This window comes from Erinaceus europaeus, chromosome 3 (genome assembly GCF_950295315.1).
Source record: "Erinaceus europaeus chromosome 3, mEriEur2.1, whole genome shotgun sequence".
Taxonomy (NCBI): Eukaryota; Metazoa; Chordata; class Mammalia; order Eulipotyphla; family Erinaceidae; genus Erinaceus; species Erinaceus europaeus.
Window position 1 is genome coordinate 44,062,083 of NC_080164.1, and position 23,661 is coordinate 44,085,743.

The 23,661-nt window shown below is 37.7% G+C and overlaps 1 protein-coding gene across 3 annotated transcripts in view; it reads left to right on the top strand.

Annotated features, from left to right (window-relative positions):
- EXOC6B (exocyst complex component 6B) overlaps positions 1-23,661 on the top strand; it is a 615,405-nt gene that overhangs the window by 440,538 nt on the left and 151,206 nt on the right. For 2 of the 3 annotated variants that reach the window (XM_007523677.3, XM_060187119.1), the window contains exon 20: positions 14,309-14,382. In XM_007523677.3, coding sequence (XP_007523739.1) covers positions 14,309-14,382 — 74 coding nt within the window. Of the gene's footprint in view, positions 1-14,308; positions 14,383-14,674; positions 14,764-23,661 lie in introns of those variants that run through there. The other variant, XM_060187121.1, reaches the window with a different exon arrangement.

Consider the following 23,661-nt stretch of genomic DNA (forward strand, 5'->3'; position numbering starts at 1 on the left):
TGTACTTTGCGTGTTTCAGGGACCAGAAAGTTTAAGAAGTGCCATCTCAGAGAAAAAGTAAATGTCATACTATGGTTGTTATTAGTTTTCGGTCTCATGACTCTGACAATAGAGTTGGTTGAGCCGGTTTTTAGCACTCAGAGGAATATATCATAGCAAGCTCTTGATTTATTGTTTTTTATTTCCAAATCATTTTATTGGGGGGTAAATGATTTGCAGATAGTCATTGTATGTGTACAGTGTCTTATCTCCTTATATGTGTCTATAAGCCACTCCCATGACCAGCTGAAGGTTCCCCACCATCTTGCACCGGGTCTCCAACCCTTTCCTGATTTATTTATTTTTTTAAGTATGACTCTAGGACCTTAGACATACTTGACACCACCATTAAATGACTTTCCTGAGTTATTTAGTTCATTATTTATTGTTCTAGAAGGAGAGAGAGGAAAGAAAGGGAGAGAAAGACACAAAAACACTGCCCAGCCCTCCATGGGCCTTCCCTAGTACCACCCATGATGCTTCCATATGGTGCTGGGACTCAAATGCAAAGCTTCAAACTTGGAAAAGCTCATGTTAGTAGAACCTACTGAGTGAACTATCTCCTGGCTACTCATAGCAATCAAACCTTTTTATAGTTCGCTTATTAACTTAAAAATAAACACACACAATTATGTGAAAAGTCTCCTTAATTATCATAACTTACATGAAAAAACATCCAGAAGTATTTTCAGGAAATAAGAGACAGTAGAATCTGCTGTTCAAGAAGTGCGTGGTATATACCTGTTTTAAACACACATGTTGTCATGTGCAAGGACCAGGTTCAAGCCCCCAGTCTTCACCTGCAGTGGGAAAGCTTCACAAGGGGTGAAGAAGTGCTGCAGACCTCTGTCTGTCTCTCTCTTTCTCTTCTTTTCAATCTTCTTTTCTTAATTTTTCTATGTCATATCAAATTAAAATAAATAAATAAATATTTAAAAAAGAAACAGCAGTTCATCTTGATAACTGCAAACCAAAGAGACCTTGCCATAAACTCTAAAGAAGTGTATGGGGGGAGGGGGTTGGGCAAAGTCTGGGCTGTGGCACAACCCGTTAAACACACATAGTGCTAAGCGCAAGGACCTGTGCAAAGGTCTGGGATAGAGTCCCTGGCTCCCCACCTGCATGGGGGAGCTTCACAAACTGATCTACAGGTATCTTATCTTTATCTCTCCCTCCACTCCTTCCTCTCTCAGTTTCTCTTTTTCCTACCCAATAAAATGGAAAAAATAGGCACCAGGAGTAGTGAATTTGTAGTGTTGCCACCAAGCTCCAGCAAACCTTGGAGCCAATGGGGGTGGGGGGAGAAGCGAGAAGTGTATGGCCATTTTTTCCTGCTATATCAACACACTAGACTTATCTATCACTGAAGCTAAGAATGGTTTTATTTCTTGAGCACTGCTACTTCATTTCAGCAGGCCATTTTTATCTCCCTTTTACTCATATAGGTCAAAATTCTGAGTCAAAGTCTTTAAAAGAAAAAAGCTTTCACTGCTCTTGTTTATCTCCTGGTGTTTACACTGAGGCATTTTATACATTTATTATTATTTTTTGGACCTCACTCCATGTCTTTGGGGTTGAAGCTAGTAAACTGTTTTAATTGGGCTATTTTATAGAGTGTAAACCAGGAAATCATGAAATACCATGTCTATTTAAAAAATTGTTTTAATTGTTAAAAGTTCACAGGCTTCTACTCAGGCCCATAAGAAGTTCTTTTAACGTTCTAATCCATCTATTGATTTTACACAGACCACCTTATACATTTCAAAAAGCTGATGAAAGTATTAATTTTAGAAAAGGTATTATTTTTTATGAAAAAAATATGAGAGAAAGGTCAGCTCTCAACTCTGATAGATGTGTTGTCACTAGGTACTGGGATCCTATGCTCCACCATTGAGCTATAGCCCATACCTAAAAGTCTTAATTTTTATAGGATATTAAATTGCATGCCTGTCTTATCATCTCAGCATTTAAGATTCTGATTTGAGTTCTGATATTTGGATTAAATTATGCTTCTAACATTACATTTTAAAAGCTTATCTTCTTTCTCAGTTTTTTTTTTTTTTTTTTTTTTATGTGCAAGAGATGGTGGAGGGGAGAGAATACCGTCACAATCACTGTAGCATTCCCAATTTCATATTTCTAAAATTGGAATTTGGGAAACATCATTGACAACACTTTCATTTAGAAAAGCTTATGTTTCTGGACACAAGTAAGACAGTGTGTAGATTTCCTTAAATCTTGCCTGCAGTGTTCTACATAATGGTGGTTAACTTGCATTTTCTATTTCCCACTCTTCCATAGGAGGGAAAGAGAACGTGGTATATGGTAGGGTGACTGGTGGAATAGTACACCAGTGAATTAAATGAATTAAAGCCTTTATTATTTTTTCTTTGGTCACTGAGTAGCTGTGAATTCATAAAATACAGTTAATTTTTTTTTAAATCTTTTTATTTTGCTTATTTTGGTCAAAATCTTTTCACTACTGGCTTATGTGACTGAATTAGACTTGGCTATCTAATTGGACTACATGGTTAGAAGTTAGCCATTAGTTGGGTAGGTTGGGTTAGGAAAAATTTTCTGACAAAAAAGTTCTAGGAGAAAATAGAGAACATGGAAATGATAGTAAAACTAGTTCATTATGACTACAGAATAGATTGAAATGCAGTGGAATAGTCAGAAAGAGAGGATGGAGCTGTGATCATTGATACATCTCACCAGACTTATTAAAAAGCATATACTTTATTCAAAATACTCAGGATACTATTTATATGTTTTAAACATGAGATTGCTATGATCATTTCCTTTAGTAGAAAGATTTCTATGTAAAAGTATTAAAAACATAGGAAAAGGACAAGACTATAAAAGCCTAGTTAGGGTTGCCAGATGAAACACAGAATGTTCTGTTTTAGTTTCAGAGAGAAAATTGATTTACAGATAAACAACAAATAATCTTTTGGATAAATCATATGCCCAGTGCTGTACAGGATATGAAAATGTCAGGTTGGGTCAGAATGGAAAAAGTTTTGCTTTAGCAAGGATAGAGCCAGCCCAGGTTTTAAAGAAAATGTTTAATGGGAATAAGGTAGAAACAAGATTACAGAGTTGTGAATACCAAAACATAAGAAAGTTATGCATGTACAAACTATTGTATTTACTGGCGACTGTGAAACATTAATCTCCCAATAAAGGAGGAAAAAAAGAAAAAAAAGAGATAAGAAAGTTGAGTCAATGCTTATAAACAGAATTCAGAAACCAACTTCGAGAGAGAGGAAAGATAGAGATGCTTATTTCATTGCCTCTGAGAATTTCAGGAACTTTCTTTGTGTTGCCCTTGTTAACCTTAATAGCTTGAAATTGTTTGATTATAAATAACATCAAGTATTTTAATATAATGTAACCACGAGTAAAAAAAAATTATTATTGTTTTTACTTTCTTTCCTTTGTAGTTAACAATAAAGTCAGCCTAGTAATTTTTTTTTTCTTCTTCTTCTTTCTGGATGATGTGCCTTTTGGAGAAATTCAGTTCTCCTCAGCTTTCACCAAAACCCTGCTGCTAGGGGCCTGCCTGTTCCCCTCTAACTTGCCTGAATCTCTTTGTCATCTGTCTGCTTGTCAATGGATAGAAACAAGGTGTAGCAAGCTCCACCCCAGGCAATTAACCAGGGGAAAGGACTTGAGATTCTCCACTCTTACCTAGAAGAGCATTTTTGCAGACTTTTCATCAAGGACCAATTTAAAGACAGGAGTGCTTTTAATATTTGAAATGCTCATTTATCTCCTATTCCTCCTAGCACTTAAGCCACTCCTGTAAAAGCCTACAGTTTCTCATGGAAAGAAGTTGCTTATGTACCTTAAGAAACAGTGATTTTCATTTCCTTTTCCTCTTACTAACCTAAACTCTCTTTTAAACACTAATCCCCCTCTCTTAGCAGGACCTAGGAGTTAAAATACCTACTGTTTGCTCTAGCACTCCCCTTGTGTCTAAAGTTAACTCCTTGACTCCTTACTTAATAAATACCAATTTAACCTCTCAGTTTTCACTGACACATTCTCTCCTTCTATTCATTTTTGGTTTGTTTCTTTCTTTGTATTAGGAAAAGCCAATAAAAGGGAAAACCTATATTAAACTGAACTCTTAGTGGCAATGTTTTTATCATCTACCAAGGTGAATCCTAACTCTTGACCACTGAAAACAAATTCATTAGTCTGTGTAACTATAGTGGCAGGTCACTATTGGTGCTGGTATTTATCTAATACAAACTTAATATTTTTTTCTCTCTTTTTAAATTATTTTAGGTTTGTTTATTTATAAAATGGAAACACTGACAAGACCATAGAATAAGAGGGGTACAATCCTCACCACCATAGCTCCATATCCCATCCCCTCCCCTGATAGCTTTCCTATTCTTTAACCTTTGGGAGTATGGACCTAGGATCACCATGGGGTGCAGAAGGTGGAAGGTCTGGCTTCTGTAATTGCTTCCCCGCTGAACATGGGCATTGGCAGGTTGATCCATACTCCAAGCCTGTCTCGCTCTTTCCTTATCTATCTCTCTTTTTTTTTCAACCAGAGTACCACTCACCTCTGGCTATTGGTGGTGCTCGGGATCAAACTTGGAACCAATTACATACCTTCCCATTTCCCTCATCTAAACTTTTATTATTTTTTTTTTATTGATTGATTATTGGATAGAGATGGAGAGAAATTGAGAGAGGAGGAGAAGAGACAGAGAGACACCTGCAGCCCTTTTCACCACTTGTGAAGCTTTCCCCCTGCAGGTAGGGACCAGGGGCTTGAACCTGGATTCTTGCCCACTGTAATGTGTGCACTCAACCAGGCACCATCAACTGGCCCCTTTCATCTAAAATTTTTAATAAATTTTTATATAAATTACTTTATATAAAAATTTTTATTAAATTTTTAATAAATTATTATTTATTAAATGGAAATATTGACAAAACTATAGAATTAGAGGGGTACAATTCCACACAATTCCCACCACTAGAACTCCATATTCCATCCCCTTTCCTGATAGCTTCCCTATTCTTTATCCCTCTGGGTGTATGCGCCCAGGATCATTATGGGGTGCAGAAGGTGGAAGGTCTGGCTTCTGTAATTGTTTCTCCGCTGAACATGGACATTGACAGGTCAATCCATACTCCCAGACTGTCTCTCTCTTTCCTTAGTGGGACAAGGATCTGGGGAGGCAGGTCTCCAAGACACATGGTGGGATTGTCTGCCCAGGGAAGTCTGGTTGGCATCATGGTAGCATCTGGAACTTGGTGGCTGCAAAAGAGTTAAGATATAAAGCTTTTAACATATTGAATCATTATCTTATTTTATTTATTTATTTATTTATTGAGGATTAATTTCTTGCAGTCGACAGTAAATAGAATAGTTTGTACATGCATGAAAATTCTCAGTTTTCCACATAACAATACAGCCCCCACTAGGTGGATCATTATTTTAATACTTTGCATCCTTTCCCACTTGAGAGAGGGTAGATTCCAACTAACACTAGAAAATATTGACTCTGAACAATTTTTAATTTATACTTTGACATATAAAATACTCTATAGTGAAGACTTGTTTTTAATTTAACATATTGAATATTTATTTAAGAAGTAGGTGATCATGTGGGGAAATACATATTGTTATTTTATTGTTCATAGTTCCAGTAATTTTTACATCATGATGATACATGTATAGCTGTAGCCATAGTATAATCGATGATATATGAAATTATAATGTACTCCATCTTAATTGGAGCTTGTATCCCAACAGCAGTTCTCTGACACCAGTTGGATGTCCTACACTTCAGTCCAGTTCTGGTAGAACCCAGAGTTAGTGCAGACCCCACGGTATAAGGGGCTCATTCCACAAGAGGGCCCCTTTCCAGATACCAGCTACAAGACTTGGGTGTCCTCAACTCATTTTCCCTTTTTCCTTACTTTCTATAGATTCAGGACTCCCCACAATCACCTGAGGTTCAGTAATTTTCTAGAAAAACTACTAGCAGAATTCACTAAAGTTGTGGTATGTAAGATGATTCCAGTTTTATTATTTATATACAGTGTATAAATCAGAACTAGCCAAATGGAAGAGATACATAGGGCAGAATCCTGGGTGAATGGGGAGCAGCACTTTTCATACCCTTTCCTCATGCAATCCAGGTCTACATCCTCCCAGCACATCACTAGGTTCAACATTCAGGATGATGCTCAAGGCATCACAGGGTTTTTATATGGGAATTCATTCATGAGCATGACTCAGTCAATAACTGACCACATGATTGAATTCAATTTCCAGCTTTTCTCCCCTCCCTGGAGATTTTTTAGTGGTACTCAATATCCTAAGCCTTTAATCAGAAGTTTGGTCTTTCATGAGTTGTAGACTTGACCAATTCCTGTGTTAAAGCTAGTCTAAGGATGCAACCAGGTGGGTGATTTCACAGGTAAAAGCATATGCTTTGCAAGCCTGAAACTTCAGCTTCAATCCCTTGTATCACATATGACTGAGCAGTGGCTTCTCTTTCTTGCTCTCTCTCTCTCTTTCTCTCTCTCTACCTCTCCCTCTCCCTCTCACAGCACCACATAAGATCTAACAATGATCTAGTCATTCATATGTGTGTGTGTGTGTATTATAAACTACTTCTAATGACCCACTTTGAGTCATATAATAAAATTAAGTATTTTCAAAAGGAATCCCTTGTGAAAAATTAAAAAAAAAAAACACTGCTATTTACCAGGAACTTCCAAGAAGCTGACAAAGATTAGTTATAAATTTCATTATATGACAGTCCTCAACTGTGTATTTGATTCAACTCCACATGTTTAAGTAAAATATTATTGCCTTCATTCTACAATAGAGACATCTCTATTAAGAACTTGTATGATTGACCCAAAGTCTAGAAAGGTTTAGAATCTAACAGTTTACCTGTATTCTGTGGACAGCTTGGATTGTGAGATTCAGATTTTCTAAGACTTTGTGATACTATTCATGAAGTATATAATCTAGAGAAACTGTATTTACTATCACTTGGGAAAGAATTGTAATGGTTTTAAAACAGTTTGGCATGGGACCAGGTGGCACAACTGGTTGAGCACACACATTCCAGTGTTCAAGGATCCTGGTTTAAACCCCTAGTCCCCACTTACAGTGGTGAAGCAGTGCTTGAGGTATATATCTGTCTCCCTTTTTTTTTTTTTCCCTCCAGGGTTATTGTTGGGCTCGGTGCCTGCACCAGGAATCCACCGCTCCTGGAGGCCATTCCCCCCCCCCCTTTGTTGCCCTTGTAGTTGTAGCCTCGTTGTGGTTATTATTATTGCCATTGTACATGTTGTTCGTTGTTGGATAGGACAGAGAGAAATGGAGAGAGGAGGGAAAGATAGAGAGGGGGAGAGAAAGGTAGACACCTGCATACCTGCTTCACCGCCCGTGAAGCGACTCCCCTGCAGTTGGGGAGCTGGGGGCTCGAACCGGGATCCTTAAGCCGGTCCTTACGCTGGTCCTTACACCGGTCCTTGCGCTTTGTGCCACATGCGCTTAACCCACAGCGCCACTGCCCAACCCCTATCTGTTTCCCTTTCTATCTCCTTCTTCCTTCTTGACTTCTCTCTGTTTCTATCTGAAATAAATAAACAAACAACCTGGCTCTTTTAATTTGGGAATTATCCCCCATAGAGTCTACTTTAATCATTTAAATTTTTTTTTCCATAGCGTAGCATGACAAAGCTCCATCCTATTAAAAATGCCTATAGCAAGTCTTGGTATGTTTCCTCTTAGTGACCTGGTATTTAGTTTATGGGGCACACTTATAAAACATTTTCAGTTGCAGGTTAGGATTGCTGCTGTCATCACTGACTAGAGAAGCTGAGGCTAAGAACATTGCCCAGAAATATATATGCAAATGAACTAGCATGGTTCAAAAATGTGTACCCTGATTTCCAAAAATGATTTGAGACCACTTCAGTCAGGGGAAAAAGTAATAAGTTTGATATGAAAAAGAAAAAATTTAAAAAATTTAAAGTGAAAATACTAGAATAAGGATTAATACTAATCTAATACTAAATTATTCTCTTAGAGCCTGACATCTTTTAAAAATGTGAATTGAGAAGACACTGCATGGTACCATCGATAATTGTTTCAATCCTAATTTTATAGTCATTGTAAAAATAAAATTCATGTTGTTCTGAATTTGGGGATGTGCTGTCCTTGTCACTTCAAAATCTGAAATCTTTCTTCACACATCTGTTTAGTCAACATCTAAGCATATCCCACTCAATCCTGTAAACTCCCAACCGCAGATGGCGGCTCTCTAACTAAGCATTTGCACTGCAACTAATCAGACAGCAGAGGTGGTGTCAGTGTGACACATATACTGAATCTCATGTAAGAAAAAAATTCCTGAATGAATTCTAAAACATTAATTTCATGGTAGAATTAAAATATTTTGATGTCTTAGATCAAGCACGGTAGACTATTAAACATTACATCTTCTCTTTTCAGTTTGTCTATTAGGAATTCCAAAACTGTACACATGCCTTGCATTTTGAGTTGGACAGTACTTTTCTAAAAATATTCACTATTATGTTAAATACCCTACCGAATCCTTCTGAATTTAAAGTTTCAGATATCTATAGTTTTGTGTGTATGTTCATAGAACAGAATAATCAGTGCCGAACAAACACATGGATAAAATTAAGTCCTAAAAAGCATAGTAAAATTATCAAGGCTATAAAGTTACTGCTTCAGACCAACAGTTTTCTCATTCTCTCGGAAGCCCACCCCTTTCATGCAGATCCTCAGCTTTCCTCAAGATTATACACAGAAGCCCTGCTGATTGCTAATTGAGCTTCTTTTCGCTGCAGTTTTGAAAGATCTGTTATGAAACTGGCCTTGATTTCACAAAATTGTGAAGCATGTGGGAACTTGGTAGTGCACTAATGACTTTACGCAGGTCTACATATTTTTATGATTTTGTTGTTCGCTAACTGCATGGAAAAATAATACTTAGGGAGGGGTCTGTAAGTGAACATGTGTAATGAATGTATTTTTTTTCCAGATTTTCTAGGCGGATGCATGTTTAAAATGTAGAGCAACAGATTTGAGAGGGATTAGGTGCTATAACCATCTTAACCTTTTCAGCCATAGTTTTTTTCATCTGTAAGAGTCCTTACTAATTACAAATGTTTTTTTCAGCTTTGGGACTAAATGATAGGTTCAAGTCATAGGAGGTCTTTGGCTATTTTTTCTTTTTTCCTTTTTTTTTTGGCTCTTGTTTTTCTGTGCTGTATTAAGGAAATCAAATGTCATTCGGTATGACATTTGTCTGCCACTTGTTATGATTGTGGCTTTCCTTCACCCTTCTTACTCTGTAAAGAATCACACAGTGAAAAAGTCACTTGTGTTTACTTCAGCAGATAGAGCTGAAGTATTCTTATTCATCCTTTACAATATTCTTTATTTAGATGAAGAATGTAAGTGCCCAGCTCCCACTGCATTGAAGGAAGCTTCGGTGTTGTGATCTCTTTTACTCTTTACCTCTCTATCTGTATCTATATAGTATAATATAATAAATATGATATGATATAATATAATATAATAATATAATGGCACCCAAACTGATTTCTTAATCTCCATATCTCCATGAAATGCTAGGAACTTTCTTTCAAAACATTAATGCTATGGTTTCTTTCTCTCTTGTTTCTCTGTCTCTGTTTTTTTGTCTTTCAACTGGTAAAGCTCAACCTGGAGCAGTGTAGTCCTGGTAGTGATGATGATATAAGCAAACCCTTTTTTAAATGTACTGAATTATGAAATCAGGGCATCAAACATGCTCTAAACTATTGAGCTCCCTCTCCAGCTTAATTTGTATTCTATATTTTGAGAGATTGAGAGAGAGAGAGAGAGGGAGAGGGAGAGGGAGAGGGAGAGGGAGAGGGAGAGGGAGAGGGAGAGGGAGAGGGAGAGGGAGAGGGAGAGGGAGAGGAAAAGCACTGCTCCACCATCAGTGGAGTTCTCTTGGTGCTGTCCATGGTGTTCCAGTTGTGGTGCACCCAAGGCCTCACATATGGTAAGGCATGATCTTTGCTTGCTGAGTCATTTCCTGGGGCTCTTTATCTTTTTATGTTAGGCATGGCATGGATAAGTTTTCTAATTTTCTAGGTTTACTCCTCATAAGACAACTTTTCTCACCAGGTGAGTGTTTACTGCTCGTACTTAATTTCTTATTTCATCTCAGTGACATATAGTAAGGAACATGTAGGTTCAGTGTAAGGCCAGATGGAGCTTGATGGGCCTGTTCATGTAAATGAAAGTTCTTTTATGCTTAGAGTCCTGTCTTAGTTTATAGAAAATTAATTCCTCATTAACTGAAAAGCCATGTCTATCCATCAAAATGGATATTTTCAGTTTTTTTCCAGAGCAAAGGGAGCTGGGAAAATGTAGCATGCAGAAGTAAACATGAAAAAAAAATAATATTATAAACCTGTTTGTACTGTTGGTTTGTCATTGTCTGTCAGACTTAATTGTTAGTTTTGACTAGAGTTCTCTCACACAAACAGAAAAGTTAGAGGCAGCCAGTCCTTTTCTCTATTCTTCTTGATGTAGGAGAGCTAGTGAGTATATATTTTAACAAAAAATGTCAATGTAAAGAATAACTTATAGCACAGGGTCATACTTAGGTAATTAAAGGTAGCTTTTTTTTTTTTAAGATCTCATGTCCCATGTATAGTCAGTTCAATCTCCAAGGAGCTTGCCCTGCTTTCCACCCCCCAACCCCCCAATGTGCACGCACGCGCGCGCGCACATACACACACACACACACACACATACACACACACACACTTTTTTGTCTTCTTGATGGCTTCTTAGTTCTTACTTCCTTAAGTTTTGGCAGACCTTTCTCTGACCAGCAGGGCCTCAAGTGGATTCCCTGCGGAGTCCATCAACTCCTCTCTGTAATTAGCTTAGTGGAGCCACTGTGAAGTGATGCAAGAAGACTTCAGCTTCCCTAGAGCCGCACTTGGTAGTCTAGCACACTCCTTATCTGTTGCTCCAGGGAGCCAGATACCAGGAAACCATTATGTTAATACAGCAACAGCAGCTCTTATTTTTTCAATCGCACAAAAGCCACATGTGACCTGACATGATCCTAAGATATAAACAAGTATCCGGCATACTTTGAACTCCTTATCACCTGACATTTTGGCTTAAACCAAATCCCTGGCTCACTTGGTGAAGGCTGCGGATGCTTTCTTGTCGTCTGATTTGGAGGTTCAATGGGAGCAACATAGTATATGCTATTTTTTTCAGGACCATTAATTAAAATTTTGTCTTCTGTCTCTTCAACTTCCTCTTATCTGAATAAGTCATTTTCACCCAATAATGAATCTTGTGTCCGTTTACCAGTGTTGTGCTAGTTTTGGTTTTGCGATACATGACTTAACTTGTTGCTCATGTTCCTTTGAAAATCATTCTTGTTCTTCGGACAATTTACAAGGATTTGGAAGATTCTGTTTTATATTCTCTTTCTCTCAACTTGTTTGTGATATATTCAAATGTCCTACCTTGATAAACATAAACTGAGACAGTCATTCTTAAAAATCTTATTAATGATTTAGTAGTTCTTACAAGATTATAAGATTACAGGGATATAATTCCTCATGGAACCCACCATCAAAGTTTTGTACTCCTCAAACTACACTCCCAAAGATAACCACCATAGTTCTCACAAATTCTTAAAGACAGGGTGGCTACGTCTTATTTGTTTTGTTTTTTTACAAGTCCATGTATTTCAATTCTCTATACCCCACATATGAGCAAAATCATCTGGTAGTTAGTTGTCTTTTACATCCTCACTTCACTAGGTGTAATTACTCAATTTCCATCTATTTTGTCCTGAAGGATGCAATGTTGTCTTTTTAAATTGCAGAGTGGTATTTCTTTGAGGACATATCTCATAACTTTTTTATCCATTCACCTGCCAGTGGGTGTTTAGGTTGTTTCCATTTCTTGACTATTGTAAATTATTCATCTATGAATATAGGGGTGTATATTGTCCCTTCCAATTAGCCATTAGAGAAAATTCTACTCAGCACCTCTGCAGTTTTTATAAGAACTTTATTGTGGGGAAAGGATAATGATTTACAAGGTAGTTGCCACATGGATACAGTAGTACGCCCCATGATATGCATCTGTGTACCACACCCATAGCCAACTAAGATCTTAGTCCATCATCATGCATCCCAACACACGTTCAGTCACTCTGGCCTCCCCTTGAGTCATGTAGGACTAGTAGTAATAATTGACCATCCTTGGGTGAAACCATTGGGTTTCAGTGCTTATTAAACTGACCACCTTAGTCAGGACTATCAGAAAGAGTGTCTGTGGCTATAATTCCAAGAACTGCTTTCTTATATGACTGTAACATAGGAAGTTGGGCATCTACCTTGAGCAGCTGCTGGATAAGTATTTACTACAGATCATGACTATTGCAAGATAAGAAGAATAAATTATGCCAAGCTCTCAGTTAACATGGCCCTCATCAAATATTTGTGCAGCTGTAGAATTTTATTCTTTAAATTTTTCAATGATTTGAACTGCACATGATAGAATTAATTTGGCATTTGAGTGTTCTTCTCACAACAAATATAAATTTCCATGCTGCCAGTTGATCTCTTAACATTCATGAGAGTCATTGTTACTTGAAATTTCTAAAGTTTTGTGTATAGCTACATAATACATTTGTGCTACATTTTGATTAGTTTGATAGTGAAACATTTTTATTTCACATGATACAAACTAACATATTAGCATTATTTATGTGGGATGAAGATTTTATGAAAAAACTTATATTTATGATTACACTAGAGGGGAAGTGTGTTTAAAGAACAGAATTTCGTGTCGTCATTGTTCATAAATTATCAATTAAACTGATTCGACTGCTTGACGTTAGAAGTAATTTTCCAGACATATGTGCAAACATCTTAATTTCAAAAGAAAAATTATGCCAACTTTTTACACTCACTCCTGGAGAAAAGTTCAGATGAAAAAAAATTCCTTTCCACATGTGTTTTGAAAAGCAAATATGGGTTTTTATAGGTAAATAGACTGATTTATGTCTATTAGACTTTGACTTAAAGTCAAAACAGTAGCTGTTCATCTTTTGAGACAGACAGAGAGAGAGAGAGAGAGAGAGAGTATTCATTCCTTAGGCCTATGTGTGTGTGGAGTCTTTATATAAGACTTTTTAATTTCATTATAAGCAGGTTTGGAGATAGTAAAACTTGACATTCTTAGTGTTTCTAGTACTTGTCCCTATAGCCCTGTCTAGATATATTCTTGTTAATGATGTAAAAGCCAGAGTCATAAACTGAGCATAAACCCAAGGTTTATACTGTAAATTGCAAATACCATCAGTGTAGTATATTTGGACTTAAGACTTATTTGGGTCACTGGAAGAGAGAAAGACTTTTGGGAGTGGAATAGAAGACATGGGCAAAGAATACAACAGAAACATAGCCATGTGCAAATATTCCCTAAGTTTTTGCAGAGAAATTCATTTAAATGGACCATTTTATATCTTCAAATACTCCTTTACTCAAGAGCACAGGGTGGAGGCTGTTGTTTCTGATGGTGCTGATGGTAGTGGTGGTGGTGGTGGTGGTGGTGGTGGTGGTGGTGGTGGTGGTGGTGGTGGTTGTGTGTGTGTGTGTGTGTGTGTGTGTGTGTGTGTTGACAATAATGCACTCATGAGATAATACACATAATCAGTGAGGGAATAATTAATGATGTGGCAGGGAATATTTTTGATAAATGCTTGGAGAATGAGGTGACAGGCGTGAAATTAGAAAATTCCTTCAGTGATCTAAAATATAAATAGCTTTCGGAACTGAAAAGAGTTTCACAGCTGAAGATTTTATTGTGTTGAGAGGACAAACTTTTTTCTCTTCCCCACTCCCTCCTCCTTTGCAAGTTGTTTGTCCATTCACAAAACAAATACTCTGAAGCCCAGCGCGGCTCATGGGAATAAATTTCAGGTCGAATTAGTACAGTTTCCTTGCTGTCAGGATGCTGGAATTAATGGTGTTTTGATGACACGAATTTTGAAGGGCAAACAAAGAAGCTTAACGCAGAGAGACATGACTCCTTAGAAGCTTGGTCCTCCTCTCCCCCAGCCTCTCTTGTCTTCCCTGTCATCCGTCTGCCAATCTCCCTGTCCATGGTTAGTTAAAGGCGCTTTTTATCCTCTTTTCTTTCCCACAGAGTTTGCCAGATCCGGCCCGGTGCCTGGGTTCCAGGAGGACACGCTGCAGTTGGCCTTCATCGACTTGAGACAAGTAAGTCTTTGTGTTTTTGTTTTTTGTTTTTCTTTTAAGATGTGTGACTGAAGACCATCAGGTCTTCAGGAAAAGGGGAGGGGAGGGGGATTGGTGTTGGCGATTCACACTGGAGACCTAAGAGTTTTTCCCTGTGTTTGAGGCCACTTCTTTTCTTTAGCTATCTGGGATCCTTAGCTATGGTGGAGTTAAAGGTTTTGTGGATAGAAGGGAAGGCAGGAGATGGGAGGAGGGACCTGGAGAGTAGAGGGACTCAAGTGACCCTCAAGTGATGTGACCCATTGTGTTGTAGTTGGCTTCTGCAGACACAGCAAAATGATAACTCAGCAAACCAATGCTAAGCAGGTGCATTGATGCAGAGACTGACTTCCTGGAGAACTTTTGTTTGTAGATAATGAGGGCAGCAGCATTTAAGAAAAAATAAAATATTTTACATTCTGGATGTTGACTTGGTTTGTTGACTTTTTCCTATTGCCTTCTCTTCCCATCCTCTCCTGTGTAGAATGTGGTCAGCCATGAGTGACTAAGTGATTGTTTTAGATGATTAGCAAAGACCCTGACCAGCCATGCTCACCTGACAGGCAACCCAATTAAAGTAGTATGATGAAAGCCAATACTTAGGCATACTTGAACTCAGAAACCCCATCAGATAGAAAGAGTAGTTCTAGGGAACTGTTTCTTGCAAAATGAAGTAGGTTGGTAGAAGTGGGTGGTTTGGGGCATAGCGAAGCTGGATGGGCGGGAGTCAAAAGAGTGAGAGAGTTAACTGGGCTCTGTCATCTCTTCACTCTGAAGATGGATGGGGTTGGATAGAAAGTGTGAATGAAGTAAGAATCAATGACTGATGCTTCTCTCCTATTAAAACAATCTTTTTTTTTGTCTGTTTTAAAAGGGGGGCTGGCTTTGTTTCTCCTGCCATAATGATGCAGTGCCTCTTGTTTTCAGAGCTGACATAGTTTGCATTCTGAAAACTTTTAGATGCTGAGGGTATTTCTTAAAGCTGTAGGACCCCTTGTATCAGTAGTCTCCTTACCACTGTGACTTGATTCATGCTGGAGAGCTTTGAACCCATAATGGATGGCCTGAGCTACCTCTGAATCCTTGTGGATGAGTGGTGTAATCTGTCATCTAATGACAATTTTAGAAAGCCCTGCTAAGCAGAAAACAGAAAATTGTGTCTCTATAGACCCGCCATAGTTTGAGGATTCAGGTCGCGTCTCAGAAACGTGTGTCAACTTAATATTTGGGGGCTGAGGTGGGGAATCTGTTAGACATAAAGGCTTTCCCAGCATGGTCACAGATGGGGCTGAATACCTCTTTCTATTCTTAACACCTTCCACCTACAGGTTTAGTAACACAACTAAGACATTTGGGTTTAACTCTTTGCCTGATATGAGGTTGAAAATTAAGGATTTTGTTTTAGGGTTTTGTGGAATGAAACTTGCCATACCCCCCCTACCCCCATGTTTCTTCTCAGATACTTCTGAGCCAGTTGATGTTTCTTGGAAAGCAGAAATTAAATTTCATTGAAGAACAACATCCAAGGGGGAAAAATGCTCCCTTCTCACTATTCATGAGAAGAAAGTATGGTCCTTCTCTCTAGTTTGTGGATTTGGTCCCTATGGAAAGCAACTAGTGTTCACAGAAAATGTTAACTAAGGGAGTAAGTTAGAAAACACAGCCAGAGTAAGGTGGATACGAGCTAGGGATGAATGCTTAAATTCTTGGGAACTCTCATTGGGCATAATTGTCTATGCTTAAGTTCTTAATTTCTATTGCCTTTCTGTTCTCAGACATATTTTTAATGATAGATGTCAAAACTCTCAAATTTTACTAGTAATGAAAGTTTACATCATCTATTGAATTTGTCACCTTGTTTCTCTTCATGTCTATCTTTGCTGAAGCATTGAGGTTTTTTCCAACCTAGATCATTAAAAAAAAGAAAACCCTGTTCTCTGACTATTGTTGCTCATTATTGTCAGACCTCTGGTAGGTTGAATCATTGTGAGAAAAATTATCCAGCCATAGCCCTTGATGAAAATATTTCTCTTTGAAGTTCATCTGAGTCATTCTCAATTATAAAAAAGTATTTGGTCTGAACTTTCAAATCATAGCTAAAGACCCAGAATATGTTTCTTTTTATTTATTTATTTAAATATTTATTTTTTTAGTTTCCCTTTTGTTGCCCTTGTTGTTTTATTGCTGTAGTTATTATTGTTATTGTTGTCAACATTGTTGGATAGGACAGAGAGAAATGGAGAGAAGAGGGGAAGACAGAGGGGGAGAGAAAGATAGACACCTGCAGACCTGCTTCACTGTCTGTAAAGTGACTCCCCTGCAGGTGGGGAGCCAGGGGCTCGAACCGGGATCCTTACACCAGTCCTTGCGCTTCACACCACATGTGCCAGAATATGTTTCTAAAGGAGTTATCTTGAGTTCAAAGAGGCATGATCAAGTATTTTTAAAGATACAGTCTTTTTGCATGTATATTTTGGAATATTAACATAGATTGAATAAATTTCTTTCTGTGTGGTGAGTGTTATAGTCTTAGAACTCATGTAGTATATTCCTGGGCTTCGTATATGAAAGCTTACATAGTATCCTCAAACTTTACTTGACAATCCTCCTTGAAGAGAACTTACTTGCCCCAAAGCAGTAAGTTCCACCTTAGGAAAATATGATTATTATAAAGGAAAGCCTTAAGTTAGCTAAAATTTACCTTTTAACTTTGGCCATTTGACTCTTAGTATTACTAACCCATCCTCAGTTTGGGTATAAGCTTTCTTTTAAAAATATTTTTAATATTTATTTATTTATTTATTTATTATTGGATAGAGACAGAGAGAAACTGAGAGGGGAGGGGGGAATAGAGAGGGAGAGACCCAGAAAGACACCTGCAGCACTGCTTCACCTCTTGTGAAGCTTTCCCCCTGCGGGTGGGGACCAGGAACTTGAACCTGGATCCTTGCACATTGTCATTTGTGCACTCAACCAGGTGGGCCACCGCCTGGCCCCGGGCACAAGCTTTTGATTCCTGGCTTGTTGACATTTTCTAGCAGTAATCGTTTTTTTTTTTCACAAGTCGCCTTTTAACCCTTTCCTCATCTAGTCTTTATATGATTGAATTTTTAGACCAAAATTGGAGACTCCAGTCTCTGTGGTCTATGATTTTCTTCCAGACATATTATTAAGAATATCATTACTATTATAACAATAATATTATTAACAGTAGAAATTTTTATTACTCTATGTCATCTAGATCTCTTCAGGTACTCATTTATTTATCCAGCCATTATTTTACTTTCTCTTCATGCCCTTTCTGTGACAAAGCTGATGATGTTAAATAGGACTGACCAGAAGGTAAAAGAAAGAAGTTAAAATTAAGGCAAGTATGGAGCTCTGGTGGTGGGAATTGTGTGGAGTTGTACCCCTCTTATCCTATGGTTTTGTTAATGTCTCCTTTTTTAAATAAATAAAAAACATTTATAAAATTGTAAAGGCAAGTTACAGGGTACACCCCTAAGCAGAAGTGAAATGTTCCCAGTGCTGTCATGGAGTATATTTACCTCACTGCTTTGTGAATATATTCACTCTGAGCATGCTTTCATATTCTGTTGCTGTAAAGGGTTTCAAACGCTGTCAATTGAATGATAATACTGAAAGTATTCAAAACGTGTTCTATTTGATAAATCATCTCTGTAGAGACCAAATAACAGTGTCATTTATTATAAGCATTGGACTTCACTAGGAAGCCAAACACTAGAAGAAGACTAGGAAGCCAGTTAGATGCGAATTATAAATCTGTTCATCCTTTCTTACTTGTCCTGCTGAGTTTACTTAGCTCAGCTTTAGGAAGAAGTGAAATGACAGTCTGAATATACCAGCTTTCATGCTATTTTACAGTTGTACAGCACAGTTAAACTTCATTTACATATATATCATATTTTTCAGTTTGGGGTTTAGAAAAACTGCAGAAAAATATTTTTTTAATAATCCAAATTAATATAAATAATACTATCTTTGTTGTTTTATATATTTCAACTTCATAAAAGTAGGACTGCTGTTCAACTTCACAGTCATATATCAATCTTATGTGTGTATCTATGTCAAAATCTAAATTTGGGTTAATGTTAAATCCTTAGAAGGACTATTTAAAGTCTTACTTGTTAATTATCTTTTTTATCTTTATTTATTTATTGGATAGAGACAGTCAGAGGGATAGTCGAGAGGGATAGGAAGGGAGAGAGACAGAGAGAGACACCTGCAGCCCTGCTTCACCACTCGCAAAGCTTTCCCCCTGCAGGTGGGGACCAGGGTCTTAAACCTGGGTCCTTGTGCACTGTAACATGTGCACTCAACCAGGTGCGCCACCATCTGGCCCCACTTGTTAATTATCTTAAAGTGTCATGTACTGTCATAGTACTAAAAATTTCTGGTCTTTCCTGGTTCATAATTGAAAATGTGTAATACAAGGCAAATAGTAGGTTCTCCATTATTCTTCGGTTATTCAACAGTTTTATGACTGTAGTTTTTGTGTGTGTGTGTGTGTGTTGTTAAACATTTATTTAGTAGATAATGCTGATGAACACCAGGATTTGAGCGTCAGTGTAAATTGATGAAGTAAAAAAGGGGGTATGCCTTTGTGTATGCTTAAATTATTTCAACAGCTTTTGCAAGGCAAATCACTCTAAAACATCTTGATTTAAAATATGAACCGTTTATTTAGGTCAAGATTCTTCCAGACTGGTGATTTAGGTACAGTGGGCTCTCTGACACTTTGAGGTCAGCTAAGATTGGCTTAGGGCTAACTAGCCTAGGATGCCTTATCTGACTCTTCTCAGCTTCTTGTGGTCCTGAATCCACCAGCAGCCTAAATCAGATTTATATACAGGGCATCTTGGCAGGCTTCCAGGAGAACAAGAGGAAACATGCAACCCCCTTGAGGCCTTCACTTGGAACTACCAAACTATCATTTCTACTATATTCTGTTGGCTGTAGGTAGTAGCAAGATCAGCTCAAATTTAAGGAATGGGGAACTGGACTCCAATTTATATTCTAGTTGGGATATAGAGCTTTTATGTAATGATACAAAATAAACAGTGCATGTCAGGAGCAGGATCATATTTTAAGTGCAAATGGGAGGGTGTGAAGTGGAAAGGGTCATTATGGACCTACATAGTTTAAATTATTTCAAGGAAAAGGTGAGAGTTAAAATGAAAGAAAGGCATTGATGAGAACAGAAGATATTTCAAAAAGAGAAAATATCTAGCTTTAATTTTTGTCTAAAATAATGATTTTGTGTGTATTTTGTTATTTATTTTTTATTTCCATTGGGTTATTGTTGGGGCATGGTGTCTTCTACACGATGAATCCACCACTCCTGGAGGCCAATTTTTCCTGTGCTTTTTTTCTTTTTTTTACTTGGCAGGATAGAGGGGCCAGAGAGATACTAGCAAACTTGCTTCATTGCTCCGTAAGCTTCCCCCATGGGTGGGGGAGTAAGGACTTGAACATGGGTCATGCGTGCACTCAGTTGGGTACACCGTTGCCTAGCCCTTGTATGTATATTTTTAACTAAAATCTAGATAATCTTCCCTCTATGTGATTAATACCTTTAAATCTCCTAGTATTTCATTTCTCTTCTTTATTAATTATTTCTACCCTCACCGTCTCCATGAACCTCTTTCTTTGTGTTCTACAGTTCTCCTCATTAAATTCTGCTTACTTAGGCTACTCTGAAATCTTTCACATTTTTGCTATTCACATTTATTGTTAGGGAATCTATAGATACTTGCTATATTTCTTTAATTTATAGCTATTCACCCAGCAGTGTTATTAACATGAAAAATTCTGGGTGTGTTCTTTTCCTTAGTCTCATTATATTATTTTCTGTTCCTTAACACCAATTATTATGTATTTCCGATAAACATAAGTTCTTATAAAGCTGAATGAACTAGGTTGTGACATTGCATCAGATCTCCTGAATGGAGCTTGTTGGCAACGACTCTTACACAGCAAAGCCATCCCAAGATATCTATGGCTTTTTTTAGATTGAGCTGGTGACATTCCCTCTAGGCCAGTAATTCCCCAATTTCTAAACCTTTCGTCTAAAGTAAACACAGTGCATTTCCATTGCAGGTACTTAACTTGCCTTAAAAACAACTATGGGACCTAAGAGAAATACTTGTAATTTTCTTTGGAGATGCTGAGAAAATTCTGATACTATTTCTGTTAGACTATGTAGTAAAATTGGTAATACCAAGTGGGGAAACCTGAGAGCAATTCAGGGACTTTCCTATGTAGAAATTTTCCTCTTATTTCCTGACCTGTCTTGATTCTATTTAATAAAATTTTGGTTGTTAAGTAAAATTTTCTTACCTTGGTTCTTGTTGTGCTCCCGAGTCTAATGAGCTTTCCTAGTAGGAGGCTCATCCCCCCCCCAGCTGTTATTGGCTTACATGAGAAAAGCTTATCTTTGTTTAATAATTACTTTTACTTTAGCCTCAGTTAAATACCCAGTTATATTTTTAAAAGAATTTTTTTTCTCTGATGCAGTGTATAACACAATGATAGGTGGTCAATGTAAGTTCATTTTGTTTAATGTTTAATACTAACTATCCTATATAACTCCTAACTAGAAATTATGTAGGAGGTGGTACAGGGATCAGACAACCCCATGACTTAAAGGCCTTCAGGTGTCAGTCTTCTGTTTTTTTTACCACACCCATTTTTTTAATTTAATTTTTTATTTATCAAAAGGAAACATTGACTAAACCATAGGATAAGAGGGATACAACTTCACACAGTTCCCACCACCAGGACTCTGTATCCCCTCCCCTCCCCTGATAGCTTTCCTAGTCTTTAACCCTCTGGGAGTGTGGACCCAAGGTCATCGTGGGATGCAGAAGGTAGAAGGTCTGGCTTCTGTAATTGCTTCCCCGCTGAACATGGGCGTTAACTGATCAGTCCATACTCCCAGCCTGTCTCTCTCTTTCCCTAGTGGGGAAGGGCTCTACCACAGCCATTTTAAGCTGTATTTAACAGGAAGAAAATTCTTATTAGTATTTCTTATGATTGGAATGTAACGTGAGGTTTTGAGGGGATGGCATTGTAGTTTTCCCAAATGTTTTAGTGAGCAGCTGCCAAGGAATAATGGCAGAAAAGACAAGACATATGCAAATAGGTAGTAGAATGCTTTATGAAAGAGTATTCTTGGTGGAGGGAAATAGAGTGCATTGTAAACCTTGTAGCAGTGAAGTATATGGAACTGGTAACAGGAGTAGTAATATTCTCTTAAGTGCTTACATGAAATGTTCTGTATACCTTTAGAGTGAGTATGGCCATGAATAATGGCACATAAAATGGGGAGTCATCTGTACCAAAGTCTGTACTCAAAACTGCCTGATACCTTATAGAATTGGGAGATGTTACCATGAGTGAGGTTGGAAGGAATTATTTAAGCCATAAAGCACATTATCCCAGAAAAGATTACATGCACTGTAAATATGATAGCAGGCATGTTTGGTTAGATGCCATTTCAGATATGAAATCTGGAGCCATCAAATCCCAAAGGCATTTAGTGATTTACAGAGGATGAAGTACTATATCACATGGTGATACAGACCCACTTCCTACAGACTATCATCCATGTTTTGACACAGGCAACAGCAAACATTTGGATACAGATGGAGAAACCATCCTACTCAGAAAGTACCCATTCATTCTTTGCACAGATGTCTAACACTGTTTAGTGGATGCAGTGCTTTATTGGGTATAGTATAGGAAATAAAATACATCTCTGCCCTCATGAAACTTACACTCTTTTATAGTTGCCCATGTTTGTAAAGCATACCTCTTCTCCATTCTGTTCTTCACAGAATTTTTCTACAGTGACACTGGCATTCTGAGAGGGTATCACTTTGTCTAGATTTTTACTTTATTGTGTGTGTGTGTGTGTGTGTGTGTGTGTGTGTGTGTGTGTGTGTATTGATGCTCTATTGCTCCATTTTAAGGACAGCTGCAGAATTTTCTGGCAAAAGCCCCAGAATAAGATCAAGTCAACTGGGGCCAGGTGGTGGCACACCTGGTTGGTTGTACATGTTGCACAAGGACCAAGGTTCAAACCCCTGGTCCCCAACTGCAGGGAGAAAGCTTTACAAGTAGTGAAGAAGTATTGCAGGTATCTTTCTGTTTCTCTCCCTCTCTATTACTTCCTTCCCTCTCAATTTCTGTCTCTATCAAATAAATAAATAAATAAATTTTTTTTCAAAAAGATAAAGTCTACTGTACAGTGACTTGTAGGATCTAAAAAAATAAATAAAAAGGACTTTTAGCTTTGTGTAGGCAATTTGGCATAATAAAAGTAGACCAACTTGAAATACTTCAAAATGCGGCCCTTTGGGTGTGTTATTTGTTTCTTTTTTGTTTGTTGATTTGTCTTGTTTTTTGCTTGTCAGGGATTGAACTCAAGGTTTCACATGTGCAAAGGTCATGTATGAACTCTGCCACTGATACCTGTTCCTAGCCATTTCTTTGGCTTTTGAATGTGGGGTTTTTCTGATTTATTTTGTGCAAAATTATTTTGTGCAAGCTACTTTCATAAAAACAAACAAATGGAGTCAGGCGGTAGTGCAGCAGCAGGTTAAGCGCAGGTGGCACAAAGCACAAGGACCGGCTCAAGCCCCCTGCTCCCCACCTGCAGAGGGGGGTCACTTCACAAGCAGTAAAGCAGGTCTGCAGGTATCTTTCTCTCCACCTCTGTGTCTTCCCCTCCTCTCCCAATTTCTCTCTGTCCTATCTAACAATGACGTCAATAACAACAACAATAAAACAAGGGCAACCAAAATAAATAAATATTAAGATGAAATAAAACAAAACAAGCCTATAGCCTTCATAGTGATATTCTAATGCAAAGGAATTTTTGACTACAAGTAATTCCTATTCCATATGTGGACAGAGCTAACAGAGTTTGGACAGGTTTTATAAAAATAAATAGAAATAGAAACATTCTTGAGAACAGACGTTACTGAACTAGACCTTTAGCTTTAAAAAAAAAGTCAAGGCTGGACCTGTATACACAGGTGGATTGTAGGTGAGTAAGGTCTTTTAAGTACCAGGATGTTTCTCTTTTTAATGCATAGGGCATTAGTAACTAGACCACATTTTAGGAGCTTATAGAAAGAGTAATATAGAACATATTCTCTGACTTACTGAATGTCCTTGATTGGTTGGAGGAAAGTCTGTTCTAGAACTACTGAGATTTTGTCTCACCTCATACCT